Source organism: Chiloscyllium plagiosum, chromosome 4, assembly GCF_004010195.1.
Source record: "Chiloscyllium plagiosum isolate BGI_BamShark_2017 chromosome 4, ASM401019v2, whole genome shotgun sequence".
Taxonomy (NCBI): Eukaryota; Metazoa; Chordata; class Chondrichthyes; order Orectolobiformes; family Hemiscylliidae; genus Chiloscyllium; species Chiloscyllium plagiosum.
The window spans coordinates 41,866,707-41,883,730 of record NC_057713.1 but is presented as its reverse complement, the minus strand read 5'-3'; the positions used below and the strand labels follow the sequence as shown (position 1 = coordinate 41,883,730).

The 17,024-nt window shown below is 40.4% G+C and overlaps 1 protein-coding gene across 1 annotated transcript in view; it reads left to right on the top strand.

The window, feature by feature from the left end:
• The window catches only part of cibar1 (CBY1 interacting BAR domain containing 1), a 76,558-nt gene that overhangs the window by 54,658 nt on the left and 4,876 nt on the right, over positions 1-17,024 (top strand). The window contains exon 8 of the mRNA XM_043688077.1: positions 10,819-10,938. Within this exon, the coding sequence (XP_043544012.1) occupies positions 10,819-10,938 (120 nt within the window). The remainder of the gene's footprint in view (positions 1-10,818; positions 10,939-17,024) is intronic.

Sequence of the window (17,024 nt, the reverse complement as noted above, 5' to 3'; positions counted from 1 at the left end):
TGGGGACTTCAGAGGGTTCTGACTCAGTTAAGCTTAATGTGATCATTTGAATTAGGAGCAGATATCTCTTGAACCTGTTCTACCAATCATTAAGTTCATGGTTAATCTAGCTGTGTTTTGAATACCACATTTCCATTTACCTTGACAGTCCTTAGATTCTTATTAGGCAGAAGAATCAATCTACCTTTTTCTTAATCTATTCAATAATCCCGTCTCACCTTGCCTTCTAAAGTAGAGTTTGAAAGTCACACAACCTTCAAAGAGAAAACATTTCTCCTCGTCTGTCCTGACAGGGCAACTTCTAGTTTTTAAACATTGCCTGTCCTAGTTCTGGACTCACCCATAAGAGGAAATATTCTTTTCACATCAATGTTGGCAAGACCATTCAAGATCTTATACAGGTCAGTTAAGTCATCCCACACTCTTCGAAAGTGCAGAGGAAACAGGGCCAGCCTGTCCAATCTACCTTTGCAAAACAACCCATTCAGTCCAGGTATCAAGTTAGTAAACCACCTGTGAACCATCTGTGGTGTACTTACACTTTATAGTTAGAAACCCTACAGCTTGGAAACAGGCCATTTGGCCCAACAAGTCCACACTGACCCTTCGAAGAGTAACCCTGCGGATCCATTCCCCTATCCTATTACTCAACATTTATCCCTAACTAATGCACCTAACCTACACATGAGTGTAGTTGCATCCTTCCTTTAAATAAGGAGATTAAAACTGCATACAGGGTTTGAAATGTGGTCTTACCAATGCCCTGTATAAATCCTTACTTTTATGTTCATTTCAACTCATAGTAAAGACTATATCACATTAGCCTTCATGATTACATGCTGTAACTGCATACAAACATCTTATGATTCATGCACTTGAATACCTAAATCCCTTTGCACTTCAGAATTCTGCAGTCATTTTCTGGTTAAGTGATGGTCTGCTTTGTTTCTATTCTTCCTGCCAAAATTAACTCCACGTTATTCTCCATCTGCCATCCCTAACTGTCTCAGGCAACTTCTCTGTATCCATCTTCAAATATCTTATGTCTTTAAAATAGAAGCAAGAGCTTCAACCTTGCCATCAAACATGGCTATTCTGCCCCAGGCCTCAACTCCTCTTTTGTAACAGCTCATCATAGCTCTCTACTGCTCAATATTTCAAAAATCTATCTATCTCCTTTTTAAATATTTTAAGTGATTTAGTCTCTACAAATTTCTGGTATAGAGAATTCTGGACATGCAGTACCTTGTGGGTGAAGAAATTCCTTCAGTTCTCAGTTTTAAATTAATTTCCCCTTAATTTGTTATTATACTCCCTAGTTCAAGATACCCCAAAATCTACCCTGTCAATGCTGCTCTGAATCTTGATTTGGAGATGCCAGTGTTGGACTGGGGTGTACAGAGTTAAAAATCACACAACACCAGGTTATAGTCCAACAGGTTTAATTGGAACCACGCTAGCTTTCGGAGCACCGCTCCTTCATCAGGTGGTTGTGAAGTACACAATTGTAAGACACAGAATTTATAGCAGAAGTTTACAGTGTGATGTAACTGAAATTATACATTGAAAAATACCTTGATTGTTTGTTGAGTCTCTCATCTGTTAGAATTACCATGATAGTTTCACTTCTTTCATATGAAAATCACAAAACTCATTTTAAAAGTGACATTCTCAGGTTAACTGTAACAATTGGTGTCAGCGAGATAAGATGTTAGGATGTTAAGATGTTGAAGGGGTTAGCAGTTTTTGAGCAAAGTACAATGTAACTCTGCAAGTATAAATTCGCCCCACAAACGTATTTAATTGGAACCACGCTAGCTTTCGGAGCACGACTCCTTCATCAGGTAATTGTGAAGTACACAATTGTAAGACACAGAATTTATAGCACACTACATCTGTGTGCATGTGGGTTTTTGTGTATCTGTCCGTCTGTCTGGGGTGGGGGGTTGTGAGTATGAGAGAAAGTGTATATGTGTGTGTGAGTGTAAAGTGTCTAAGTCTGTAAGAGGATATGTGTGTGTGATCCCACACTCCTACAGACACACACATTCCCACACTCTCACATGCATCCTCTCACAGACGTAGACACTTTACACTTACATACACATGCACTCTCTTTGACACCCACAACCCCCCATCCCAGACAGACAGACAGACACACAAACCCACATGCAGATATATACATATACGTTTGTGGGGTGAATTTTTACTTGCAGAGTTACATTGTACTTTGCTCAAAAACTGCATGAATCCATGTAAGATTCTGTTAACTCACTTTTTAGAATTAGAATCAGTCTAAACATTATGGCACAGACAGCAGCACACAGGGGGCTAACATGTTCAACATCTTAACATCTTATCCGGCTGACACCAATTGTTACACTTCACCTGAGAATGTAACTTTTAGAAAGAGTTTTGTGATTTACATATGAATGAAATGAAACTATCATGGTCATTCTAACAGATGAGAGATTCAACAAACAAATATCCACAAAACCTGTTGGACTATAACCTGATGATGTGATTTTTAACCTCTGAATCTTGTATGTTTCAGTAAGATCACCGTTCATTCTTCTAGGCTGTAATGAATAAAATTCTAACTAGTTTATCTGTGCTTGATAAGTCACCCACTTCATTACAGGAATCAACTTGAATCTCTTTTGAACACTCATATCCCTCTACGCTGTCTTCTTCAAAACCTACTTTCTGACCTTTCTGCCTGTCTTCTGCAAATATAGCTATCATGTCTTTGTTCCCCTCATCTCAGTAATTAATGTATGTTGTAAAGGGTGAGATCCCAGCACAGAACCCTGTGGGACGCCAATATCACATCTTGCTAATCAAACACCCATTTATTCCTACTGTATGTTTGTGCCAGCCAGCCAAGTTCTTACACATTGAGCTGTTAATTTCACAATAACCTTTGTTGTGGTAACTCATTTATACAGTATACTAGGTCTACAGGCTTCCTTTTGTCCACTGTTCTTGTTACTCCTTCAAAGAAATCCAATTTTTTAAAAATTAACCTATTTTTCTAATCAACCTGTTCAGAGATGTTATTAAATACCTCTATAGTAGGTATGACTTGAACATGGGCATCCCAGTCTATGGATAGGAACACTACCACTGCACCACAAGAACCCCCCCCCCCCAATGAAGTTGAATACATTGAATGAACGTAATTTAACACAACGGGGTATGTTGACCCTTCCCAATTACCTTGAGATTTTTTCTAAATGTGTAGCTGTAATTTCTTTAATGATTTACTTTAATACATTTCCTATGACAGCTGTCAAACTATCTACCGTGTAGTTATAGAGTCATAGATGTACAGCATGGAAACAGAGCCTTCAGTCCAACCTGTGCATGCCGACCAGCTATCTCAACCCAATCTAGTCCCACCTGCCAGCACCCGGCCCATATCCCTCCCAAACCTTCCTATTAATATACCCATCCAAATGCCTTTTAAATGTTGCAGTTGTACCAGCCTCCACCACTTCCTCTGGCAGCTCATTCCATACACGTACCACCCTCTGTGTGAAAAAGTTGCCCCTTAGGTCTCTTTTATATCTTTCCCCTCTCACCCTAAACTAATGCCGTCTAGTTCTGGACTCCCTGCACCCCAGAGAAAAGACTTTGTTTATTTATCCCTCATAATTTTGTGAACCTCTATAAGGTCAGCCCTCAGCCTCCGATGCTCCAGGGAAAACAGCCCCAGCCTGCTGAGTCTCTACCCATAGCTCAAATCCTCCAACCCTGGCAGCATCCTTGTAAATCTTTTCTGAACCCTTTCAAGTTTCACACCATCTTTCCGATAGGAAGGAAACCAGAATTGCACACAATATTCCAACAGTGGCCTAACCGATGTCCTGAACAGTCGCAACATGACCTCCCAACTCCTGTATTCAATACTCTGACCAATAAAAGAAAGCATACCACCTTCACTATCCTATCTACCTGTGACTCCACTTTCAAGGAACTATGAACCTGCACTCCAAGGTCTCTTTGTTTAGCAACACTCTCGAGGACCTTACCATTAAATGTATAAGTCCTGCTAAGATTTGCTTTCCCAAAATGCAGCACCTCGCATTTATCGGAATTAAACTGCATCTGCCACTTTTCAGCCCATTGGCCCATCTGATCAGGATCCTGTTGTAATCTGAGGTAACCTTCTTCACTCTCCACTACACCTCCAATTTTGGTGTCATCTACAAACTTACTAACTGTACCTCTTATGCTCGCATCCAAATCATTTATGTAAATGACAAAAAGTAGAGGACCCAGCACCGATCCTTGTGTTCCTGCTGAGCCAGGAGAGTTGCAGGGCACGCACAATAGGGTGCTAATTGGTTTATGTAAAATGGGTCCGGGTATTATCTGCTTGTCTCTCTCTGTGAGGGCAGGGGCTACCACCCCCCTTTGTTCCCTTGGGGTGTTGGTGTGTATTGGTCTGTCCGTTCCTGTCTGGTGGATGCCTGTCCTTTGTGTCAGGATGGCTCCGTATCGATGGGTATGGGTGTGTTTCAGTCAGTCTCTTGATGTGATTAGGAGATGGGTTTCCATATTTAATTAATTCCGGAGTTTTGGTCCATGAGTCATAGGTAATGTTGGTCTAGTGTGGATTCTATCTGTCCTCTGTCTCCTATCTCCCAGTCACGTGGGCGGACCGGCACCTGCTGAGTTTTTGTGGGTTTAAAGCTGCGACTGCTGTTTAAAACACAAAAATGAATTCTTATCGTTTCCTGATGTAGGCATAGTCCCGTGGCAAATGCGGGGCGGCTCTGATGCCCGCTTGCACTTGTGACACTCCACTGGTCACAGGCCTCCAGTCTGAAAAACAACCCTCCACCACCACTCTCTGTCTTCTACCTTTGAGCAAGTTCTGTATCCAAATGGCTAGTTCTCCCTGTATTCCGTGAGATCTAACCTTGCTGACCAGTCTCCCATGGGGAACCTTGTCGAACGCCTTACTAAAGTTCATATAAATCACATCTACTGCTCTGCCCTCATCAATCCTCTTTGTTACTTTCTCAAAAAACTCCATCAAGTTTTTGAGACATGATTTCCCACACACTAAGCCATGTTGACTATCTCTAATCAGTCCTTGCCTTTCCAAATACATGTACATCCTATCCCTCAGAATTCCCTCCAACAACTTGCCCACCACCGATGTCAGGCTCACTGTTCTATAGTTCCCTGGCTTGTCCTTACCACCCTTCTTAAACACTGGCACCACATTAGCCAACCTCCAGTCTTCCGGCTCCTCACCTGTGACTATCGATGATACAAATATCTCAGCAAGAGGCCCAGCAATCACTTCTCTAGCTTTCCACAGAGTTCTAGGGTACACCTGATGAGGTCCTGTGGATTTATACACTTTTATGCGTTTCAAGACATCCAGCACTTCCTACTCTGTAATATGGACGTTTTGCAAGGTGTCACCATCTATTTTGCTACTTTCTATATCTTTCATATCCTTTTCCACAGTAAATACTGATGCAAAATACTTGTTTCTTATCTCCCCCATTTTCTGCAGCTCCACACAAAGGCCGCCTTGTTGATCTTTGAGGGTCCCTATTCTCTCCCTAGTTATCCTTTTGTCCTTAACGTATTTGTAAAAACCCTTTGGATTCTCCTTAATTCTATTTGCCAAATCTATCTCATGTCCCCTTTTTGCCCTCCTGATTTCTCTCTTAAGTATACCCCTACTGCCTTTATACTTTTCTAAGGATTCACTCAGTCTCTGCTGTCTATACCTTACATATGCTTCCTTTTTCTTAATCAAACCCTCAATTATTTTAGTCATCCAGCATTCCCTATACCTACCAGCCTTTCCTTTCACCCTAACAGGAATATACTTTCTCTGGATTCTCGTTATCTCATTTCTGAAGGCTTCCCACTTATCAGCCGTCCCTTTACCTGAGAACATCTGCCCCCAATTAGCTTTTGAAAGTTCTTACCTAATACCGTCAAAATTAGCCTTTCTCCAATTTAGAATTTCAACTTTTAAATCTAGTAGTTAGTTTTGTTGTTTTTCTGTCTAACTGCTTTTTGGTTATATTCCAGTCTAAGGGGAACTCTGTTGAATCGAAGAGAATGTTGGAAAATTAGCATGTCTACTACCTCATTATCAATGTCTTGTAAGATCGCAGGATGAAATCCATCTGGACCTAGAAATCTCTCACCCTGCAGCTCCATCAGTTTGCTTAGTACCTCTCCCTTGTGATTGTAATTTTGCTACATTACTTTGCCCTTCTACTTCCTATTTTACAGCTACTACTGGAATGTTTTTTTAATACTCTATAGTGAAGTCAGAATTTAGAACGTTTATTCACTTCATCCACTATTTCCTCATGCCCTACTATTATTAACGCACAGCAGTTCAGGCAGCATCCGAGGTGCAGGAAAATCGACGTTTCAGGCAAAAGCCCCCAATTCGTCAATTTTCCTGCTCCTTGGATGCTGCCTGAACTGCTGTGCTTTTCCAGCACCACTCTAATCTAGAATCTGGTTTCCAGCATCTGCAGTCCTTGTTTTTACCTACTATTATTAACTCCACACTCTCAAATGCTTCCTTTATTTCCTTTTTAAGTACCTGTAAAAATTCTTATTAGTTTTTATACAGTGAGGTAGCTTACTATCGTACCCTCATTTACTCCTCCTTATTAATCTTTGTCTAGAACTACCCCAGCCAGGGAAACTATCATCCCGGCATCCAGTCCATCTAGCCCTATTAGAATAAAAGTCGAGGATTCTCTAAAGGTAAACATGCAGGTTGAGTCTGTGATTAAGAAAGCGAATGCAATGTTGTCTCTTATCTCAAGAGGGTTGGAATATAAAAGCAGAGATGTACTACTAAGACTTTATAAAACTCTGGTTAGGCCCCATTTGGAGTACTGTGTCCAGTTTTGGTCCCCACACCTCAGGAAGGACATACTGGCACTGGAACATGTCCAGCGGAGATTCACACGGATGATCCCTGGAATGACAGGTCTAACAAATGAGGAACGGCTGAGGATACTGGGATTGTATTCGTTGGAGTTTAGAAGATTAAGGGGAGACTTAATAGAGACGTACAAAATAATACATGGCTTGGAAAAGGTGGATGCTAGGAAATTGTTTCAGTTAGACGAGGAGACTAGGACCCGTGGACACAGCCTTAGAATTAGAGGGGGTCATTTCAGAACAGAAATGCGGAGACATTTCTTCAGCCAGAGAGTGGTGGGCCTGTGGAATTCATTGCCACGGAGTGCAGTGGAAGCCGGGACGCTAAATGTCTTCAAGGCCGAGATTGATAGATTCTTGTTGTCTAGAGGAATTAAGGGCTACGGGGAGAACGCTGGTAAGTGGAGCTGAAATGCGCATCAGCCATGATTGAATGGCGGAGTGGACTCGATGGGCCGAATGGCCTTACTTCCACTCCTATGTCTTATGGTCTAATCCCTACAGTGCTGAAAGAGGCCATTCAGCCCATTGAGTCTGCACCAACCCTCCGAAGAGCATCCTCCCAGACCCACCATCCCAAAAGGGGTTTTCACCATAGCTAATCCACCTAACCTGCATGTTTATTGACTGGGAGGAAACCAGAATGCACCTTGTAGAAACTCAAGCATGACAGAGGGAGAACATGCAAACTCCACATAGACAGTTGCTCAAGGCTAAAATTGAACCCAGGATCATGTCGCTGAGGCAGCAGTGCTAACTGCTGTATCACCTAACTAATGTTTCAACAAGATCTCCTGTTTTCTAGGCCTTATTGCATATGAATCACATGAAGCTGGTTCATATTCACTGAGATCTGTGCAAAACAAACGGAATATTACAACAACACATCAACTAGCTCTGCAATTACTTCTTTTAAGACTCTAGGTACAGGGCTTAAGCTCCAGGATATGTCAGCTTTTAGTACTTAAATTGTCTCAATACTTCAGGAAGTGAGTAAGTTGTTGAAGCTGCAAGCTAACAAATATCTGTATCGCAACGGTTTTCATCCAAGGATCAAAAAAGAAGTGGTTAGTGAGATAGTTGATGCATTGGTTTTAATTTTTCAAAACTCTTTTTATTTGGGGATGGTACCATTACATTAAAAGATTACAGATGTAACTCTTTATTCAAAAAGAAGGGGAGACAGAAAGCAGGAAAGTATTGAGAAAATGTTAGATGTGATTATTAAAGAAATAAGATGGCACTTAGATAAGTTCAACAAAATCAGGCAGAGTCAACATAATTTTGGTAAAATCATCCAATAGATCAGTCAAAAATCATGTTTGACCAATCTATTGGAGTCTTTGAGAAGATAACACATGCTATGGAGAAAAAGGAACATGTGGATGTGCTGAACTTCGATTTCCAGAAGGCTCTTAGCAGGGTGCGACATCAAAGATTATTGCTGAAAATAAAACCTCATTGTGTAGAAAATAGCACATTGGCATGTATATAAGTTTGACTGGCTAAAAGGAGTGAGTATGTGTATAAATAAGAGTCTTTTCATGTTGGCAAGATGCCACAGGGATAGGTATGGGACCTCATTTGCAATTTATATAAATGATTTAAATGAAGGTACACAGGTACAGTTGCCAAATTTACTGATGACAGAAAGATCAGTAGCAATGTTGAGAACAGGACATAAAGGTTACAAAAATATATTGATAGGTTAAATGAGTTAGCAGAGATGTGGCAAATGGAGTAGATTGAGGCTAAGTGCTTACATGTGCTGATTCGTATGTACTTTTACTCTAGTGACTGTGAATGGTTTAAGTTCTTTGCCTTTGGTTGCCTCTTCAATTTTTGCTATTTTTGGAATGCTTTTATCACATCCTCTACTAATAAGAAAAATTGAATTTCCTGGTTTAAGGTCACTGGCATTTTCTTGTTTTCTATTATTAATTATTATTTCTCAATTATGTCCTTGAAGATTTATATGAGCATATGAATAAGGACAGGAGTAGGCCATTCAGACAGTTGAACCTGCTCTGCTTTTCAATAAGATCTAGGCTGATTTTAAACTCCAAACCACATTCCAGTCTACCTGATAACCTTTCATCCCTTTGCTTATAAAGAATCACTCAGCCTCTGCTTTAAACATATTCAAAGATTCTGCCTCTGCCACCTTTTGAGGAAGTGAGTTTCAAAGACTTAAAACTCTATCTCAGTCTTAAATGGGTGACCCCTTATTTTAATGAGTATCCCCTAGTTCTAGATTCTCCCACTAGAGGAAACATCCTTTCCGTATCCACTCTTTCATGCCCCCCTCAGGATCTTTTATGTTTTAATCTTTTATGTTTCACTCTTCTAACCCCATTGAGATGCAAGCTTAAACTGTTGATCCTTTCCTCATTTAAAAAAAAATTCCAGATATTAGTCTGAACTAACTCCAACATATCCAGCTATGGTCTCACTAATGCCTCATATGGTTGAAGCATAACATCCCTACTTTTTATTTAATTCCCATAAGACTTGGGTGCAGAAATAAGCAATGTGGCCCATTTAGGCTGCTCTGCCATTCAATAAGATTGTGGATGATCTGGTAATCCTAAACTCCACTTTTCTGCTTTATCTATGCCAGAGATGTCCTCAGTGATTAGAAATCGGTCTATCTCAGCCTTGAACATACTCAACAAACCAGTCTTGACACCTCTCTCTGGCAGATTTTCACAGATTCATCACCTCTCGGAAAGAAAAAAAGTTCCTCCTCATCCCTGTCTTAATGTCCTCTCATCTGAGACTTGGACAAAAAAATGATTGTGGTCGTTAAAGGCCAATCTCTGCTTCAGGACAATTGTGCAGGGGTTCATCAAGATCTTCCTGCTGTTCACTGATGATTGTATAATGTTCAGCAAAATTCACAACTCCTCAGATTCTGAAGTAATCTCTGTCCAAGTATAGAAAGACTTAGACTTGGGCTGACAAATGCCAAGTAACATACAAGCTACAGACAATGTAGCTTCTTGACATTTGATGGCACACTATCACTGAATCACACACTATGAACATCTTGAGGCTTACCATTTACTAGAAACTGAATTGGCTTATTCATATGAATACTGTGGCTATAGCAAATAACTCATTGTCTACCATGTACAAGGCAGAGTATGATGAATTATTTCCCATTTTCCTGATGAGTGAGCTTCAGTAACACTCAAAAGGCTTCTCCCTGTCCAGGATAAAGCTTGACTGGCAACACGTACACAAAAATTGACTTCTTCCATAGGGCGGCACGGTGGCTCAGTAGTTAGCATTGTTGCCTCAGCACCAGGTTCAATTCCAGCCTCAGGTGACTGTGTGGAGTTTGCACATTCTCCCCGTGACTGCGTAGATTTCCTCCTACAGTCCAAAGATGTGCAGGGCAGGTGAACTGGCTATGCTCAATTGCCCATAGTGTTAGGTGCATTCGTCAGAGAGAAATGGGTCTGGGTGCGTTACTCTTCGGAGGGTCGGTGTGAACTTGTTGGGCTGAAGGGCCTCTTTCCACATTGTAGGAAATCTAGGTAATCTAATCAAAAACCCTCTGTTGCAGGCGAGTCTCCTTAGACAACACCTTCAACTTGCCCTTGAGTGCCGATTATATCCTCCCTGCCTAGACACATCATCTATCTTATTTGATTTTAATATATTTGAAGGATAATCCATTTACTACTTTGTTTCCCCTTACTAATACACCACTGACACATTATTTGTGTGAAGTATGTTCATAATCACTAGCCTTTTTGTAAACATTAGAATGTGACTTTAACGATGTACCAATGTTACCTATAAATATATATTATACATGGTTTTTTTTCAAAAGGCTGTTAGTCGATGAGTTCATTTGCTTTATAGATTTTCAGGAACACACTTCATTTACAAGACAGCCAGCCTCGTCTAAGCATAGTATCTGCAAATTCTATGAATACAATGAATGGAATAGATCCAGCTCTACGTATGTCAGGATCTTCTAAGGTAAGAGGGGTGAGCCTTGGGAGTTAGCTCAAATGGTGGAGTGTTTGCTTTACATGTGAATAATACCATGTGATTAATATCAATAATCTCCAATTACCTTGGTTTGATAATTTGTTAGATCTTCAAAAGAACACTAATAATCAGGTTGGGTAAAGAAGAAACAATATGTATTAAAGTATTAAAAGGCTTGTTTAGATAATGTAGATTGTTTTTAATAAGGTGAAGAACCAAACTGAATCAATGGAATAACCCCTTCAAACCCCTTGTGGGCAGCACGGTGGCTCAGTGGTTAGCACTGCTGCCTCACAGCGCCAGAAATCCGGGTTCAATTCCCACCTCAGGCAACTGTCTGTGTGGAGTTTGCACATTCTCCCAGTGTCTGCGTGGGTTTCCTCCCACAGTTCAAAAATATGCAGGTTAGGTGAATTGGCCATGCAAAATTGCCCGTAGTGTTAGGTGAAGGGGTAAATGTAGGGGAATGGGTCTGGGTGAGTCGCTCTTCGGAGGGTCGGTGTGGACTTGTTGGGCCGAAGGGCCTATTTCCACACTGTAAGTAATCTAATCAAATTTCAAACAATCTGTTGAATCTAAAATCTTTGAACTGAGATATAACTTTGAACTGAGGTAACACAAGGACACTGAATTAATGAATAATATCAAAGTTTATTAACTATAGACAACAAACATTACATTTTAAGAATCTTGTGGCACAATGGTAGTGTCTCATTCTGAACTGATTGATTAAGCAAAATACACTATTTAATAGTTAAAGACTGATTAACTAACAATAGACACAAAAAGCTATGGTTACCAAAAATAGAGAACATATTTTAAACTGGTGGTGAATCTGGAATCTAGGTTGTTGACAGGAAATATTTCCATCCCCAATGTAAAACATGCCTAGCTTTGATGCTACCATGAATCAGATTTGAAAACAGAGATATCTGTTCCAAAATTTTAAAAAACACTCATGCTTACATAGCCCAAGGTTAAGATGACTCCCAAAAAAAGGTTGTGTGAGAGCCAGTACCCGAATCCAAGGCGAGGAATCCCTGTAACTTTGAGACAAATAAAGGACACAAGAAAATGGTTTCATAAGTTTCTTTTTCTACACTATTCTTGGATTCATCTATCCTTAATTAAAATTTGTTCTTAAAACCCAATTTGTTGATAACGTGGAAATAGTCAATTTGATTGGATCTAACCGTGTGAAGGCTTTAATTTAACTATGGAGACAATGCAGCATTGAAAATGTTTGGCTCATATTACAATGAACAAATGAATGAGTTAAATCTCTGGTTTTAAGACCCAATTGTCATCTTATTGATAAGGCTCTCAACATGTTTTGTTTCTTTATTTTCCACACTTTGGATTTAAAAGTACTGTTAGAAGCAAACACTTAATATAATTAATAGAACTTGTATCCTTTATTAACTGCTAATTGTTAGTTACTTATTCTTCAGTTTTAGCATAATTGAGATAATGCTGATTATTATCTGGTAACTACTTTATGGGTGGTTCCTGAAATAGAATTACTGTGCTATTTCGTGTGACAGCAAAAAAAATGGCTTCTTTCATTCATAAGGTTTAACAGGACAAGATAGAATATGGGATTTTTTTTTAGTTTAGCAATATACATATATTGTTAAAACACCACCAAAATGGCTAAAGTAATCAAATGTAATTTAACACCAAAAAATCTGAAACTCAGATAAAACCAAAGAACTGCAAGTGATGGAAATCTGAAACAACAACAACAAAGTCCTGCAGAAACCTAGCAGGTTTGGCAGCATTTGTGGAGAGAGAAAAACAAAGATAGCATCTCAAGTCTGGTATGACCTCTTCAGAACTGAATGAAGGTAGAAATTAATAGTTGCATGCTGTTGACAAAGGGGGAGGATGAATGAGTCAAACAGATGGTGAAGATATCCACAGAGTAAAAATGCAAAGGAAATTATAATGGTAGTAGAGGAGGGATACTGATACAAAATAGGTGTTAATAGTATGGAAAACAGGTAAGCATTTTCTGAGAGCAAACAAAACACTGAGGGAATGTAAACAAAATGGAGAACAGCTCTGAAGTTGTTGAGCTCTCTGTTGAGTCCTGTAGGCTGTAAAGTGCCTAAGTGGAAAATAAGGTGGTATTCTTCCAGTTTGTATTCGCTTGAACACTGCAACAGGCAGAGAGCATACATGTTAGCATGAGAACAAAATGGTATATTGAAATGGCAAGTAAACAGAACGTCAGGGTTACTTTTCTAGTAGAGCAAAGGTTCCGAAAGTGGTCCTCCTGGCTGTATTTATTCTCGCAATATAGAGGAGACTGCATTGTAAGCAGCAAATAAAGAAGATTGTACTTAAAGAAGTGCAAGTAAACCACTGCTTCACCCAGGAAGTGTAACTGGGGCCTCTGACGGTGAAGAGCAAGAAGGTGAAAAGGCAAGTGTTATACCTACTGTAATTGCATGTGTCAATGTGTTAGGAGTGACAGAATAATGGACAGGGTGTTGCAGAGGAAACAGTCATAAAATCAGAGTCCAAAAGAAACTTTTTGACCCAACAAATCTGTACTACAAAACACTACGCTGACTCTACAAAAGTCACACTTCTTAGCAGTAGGTCAATAACCTTGAATGTTGTGACATTCCAGGTGCTAATCCAAATACTTTTTAAATATTGTGAAGTTGCCTACCTCAAATACTCTCCTAGGTGGTACATTCCAGAATTCCCACCACACTCTGGGTGAAAACAAATTTCCTCAAATCTCCTCTGAACCTCCTCCCTTTCACCCTAGAAGATAATCTGCAGATTATCTTTTTCCTTTTCTGTACCATACTTAGAACACTGTCCCAATTATTTACTGTCCAGATTTGTTCCCACAACTAGGTCTTCCATGACAGTTCCTTGTTGGATCATCTCCATGTCGATATTTAAAGAAAACCCTCCTGAAGAAATTTGCCCCCCCTGTAAACCCTTTATACTATGAAGGGGAAGTTGAATTCCCCAACATAATTACCATATTATTTTTGCATACCTTAGTGAATTGTCTATGTTTATTTTCATCAATTGCCCACTGACTATTTGGCGACCTAAAATGCATTCATAAAAGTGTGACTCCCTCTTTATATTCCTAAACTCTACCCATAAAACTTCATTTGATGACCCTTTCAAGATATCATCCCCTCTTACTGCAGCAACTGACTCCTTAACTAAAAATGCGATACACCTTTCTCTTTTACCCCTCTCGGTGTCCTGCCTGAAGATCCCTTTACCTTGGAAAGTTGAGTTGCTACTCCTGTTCCTCTTTCAACCACAAATCTGTAATGGCAGCAACATCACATTTCTACATGTCAGTCAACTAGCATTCAAGTAGAGGCCATCCAGCCTTGCCTTACTACCTTGATAAACTATTTTATTTTTGAATGAATGTATTGTCCCCTGCCATGGCTAACTTTAATGTGGAGGTGCTGATGTTGGACTGGGGTGGACAAAGTTAAAAATCACACAACACCACATTATAGTCCAACAAGTTTATTTGGAAGAACAAACTTTCAGAGCGCTACGCCTTTGTCAGGTAGCTAGTGGGGCAGGATCACAGGACACTGAATGTATGGTAAAAGATCAAAGTGTCATACAATGTATTGAACAAACCAAGATTGCTACTAAGTCTTCAATCCATTAATATGTAAATCTCAGAACTTCTTTCAAGTCACATTCTCAAGATAACTTAACTCCTAACTTTAGATTCTCCCAACACTACTAAACCCTACCACAAGGATATTGGTCCCATCTGGTTCAAAAGCAGACCGTCTCATTTGTAGTGGCCTGACTTTTCTTCGAACCAGCCCTAGTAATTCAGGAATGTAAAACCCTCTCTCCTGCACCAACTCCTGAGCCATGCATTCATCTGCCATATCTGTACTTGGTAGCACTTGGCACAGAGCAATCCAGAGATTACAACTTTTAAGGTCCTGTTTTTTAAAATCTGCTGCCTCACTCAATGAATTCTTAATGCATCCCTTATTCTACTGATGTTATTGGTACCAAATGTGTACTATAACCTCTGTCTTATCACCCTTCCTGTTAAGGACACCCTGCAGCTGCTCAGTGACTTTCCTGATCCTACTATCAGCGAGGCAACACACCATTCTAGAGTCACATCTGAGGCTACAGAAACGCTTCTTGTCTGTTCTCATTAGTTGACCCTATTACTGTCACTCCTCCTCCTCCTCCATCATCTCCTCTTTTACAACCAGATCGCTTGTGAAGTGAGAGCTTGGCTCTGTGTGCACTCCCTTGAAAAACCATCACCCTCATCAGCTTCCAAAATGGAAAACTGATTTGTGAGCAGGACCCTCTTTTGACTGCCTGGTAGTCACTCATTCCATTTTTTTCCACCATCTCCTTGATCTGCGGTATGACCACTTCTCCAAAACCCAGAGCTCAAGTTTCCGCAGTTGGGAGCGCTTTCCATACACTCGGCCGTCTCAGATGCCAGTCAGATCATGATACATACCACCTGGCTGGCCTCACCTGCCATGATTTAAATTTAAACCTAATTAGTCTTTCTCGCTAACTTTTAAAATTATTTAATCTAAAAAGGTACTCCCCTTACCTTTAGTGTCCTCCTCTTATACTCTGACAGTTACTTATCTCTAATGAAGAGTCATCCTGACTCAACATTAGCTTGCTGTCTTCTGCCTGGCTGACTTGCTGTGATTCCCAGCAATCCTTGCTTTTGTTACTAATCTCTGATGCTTTTCAGTTAATCATTGACTAATCCCTTAGCAAGTTTGCATTTTTTTTTAATAACTGCTATTTAGGGTTAGTCTCCAAAGATTGTTCCTTATCGGGCAATTGGCTCACCACTTTCCTGTGACACAGATTTTTCAAGTTCAGTGATGAGTTGAATGTCTGTGTCCCAGAGTCATTGATTCTGGTAAAATGACTCCAGGATTGTAAAGTCTCAGATTAAAGTGTAAACCAGTTTATTCTGAGCAATTCCCCGGAGAAAGACTTGTCGGGGGGGGGGGGGGGAACGACTGGAACAAGGAGTGTTACACGTATCCCACAAAGGAATAACCATAAGTAGGACCCATGTAGATATTCATATTCACATCTTTGACTTGGTGAAAGTAAAATAATTTAAAGGAGAACTTGTTCCAAGTGAGAATGAGCTTAGCTATGCACAAGAGGTGGTGCATGAAGACTGTTCAGATCTTTAAAAGGAAGAAGCTGACGACCTTCAGACTATCCTGATGGGGGTGGATGTATCGAGGTATTGCACCTCCATGGTGAAAAGGAGTTGGCTGGAGCCTGCAAACTGGAAATTGTGAAATTGACAAAGCTCCAGACAAATCACAAATGTAAGTGGGAAGATATTTGAGGGGAAGAAATAAGTTCAGCGGGTAATCTAAAACCCAGGTCTGCTTGCAGTTGTATTACAATTTCCAAAAAGAAAAAAATCAATAAAGTGCTACATAAAACACTACTGAACAAGGTAAGAATTGTTGATGAGTGTTCTGAGGAAAGGTCATCGGACTCGAAACATTAACTTCTGTTTTTGTTTCTGATGCACAGCATCCACAGTTCTTTCGGTTTTATAAGAGTTGTTGTGTTGAGTTGATCTATAAATGTTGTGGTTCTGTTCGCCGAGCTGGAAATTTTTGTTGCAAACGTTTCGTCCCCTGTCTAGATGACATCCTCAGTGCTTGGGAGCCTCCTGTGAAGCGCTTCTGTGGCGTTTCCTCCAGCATTTATAGTGGCCTGTCCCTGCCGCTTCCGGTTGTCAGTTTCAGCTGTCCGCTGTAGTGGCCGGTATATTGGGTCCAGGTCGATGTGTTTGTTGATGGAGTTTGTGGATGAATACCATGCCTCTAGGAATTCCCTGGCTGTTCTCTGTCTGGCTTGCCAGGGAATTCCTAGAAGCATGGCACCCATCCACAAACTCCATCAACAAACACATAGACCTGGACCCAATATACCGGCCACCACAGCGGACAGCTGAAACTGACAACCAGAAGCGGCAGGGACAGGCCACTATAAATCAGATGCCTAAGGGAAAGACAACAGAACGAGGACATGCC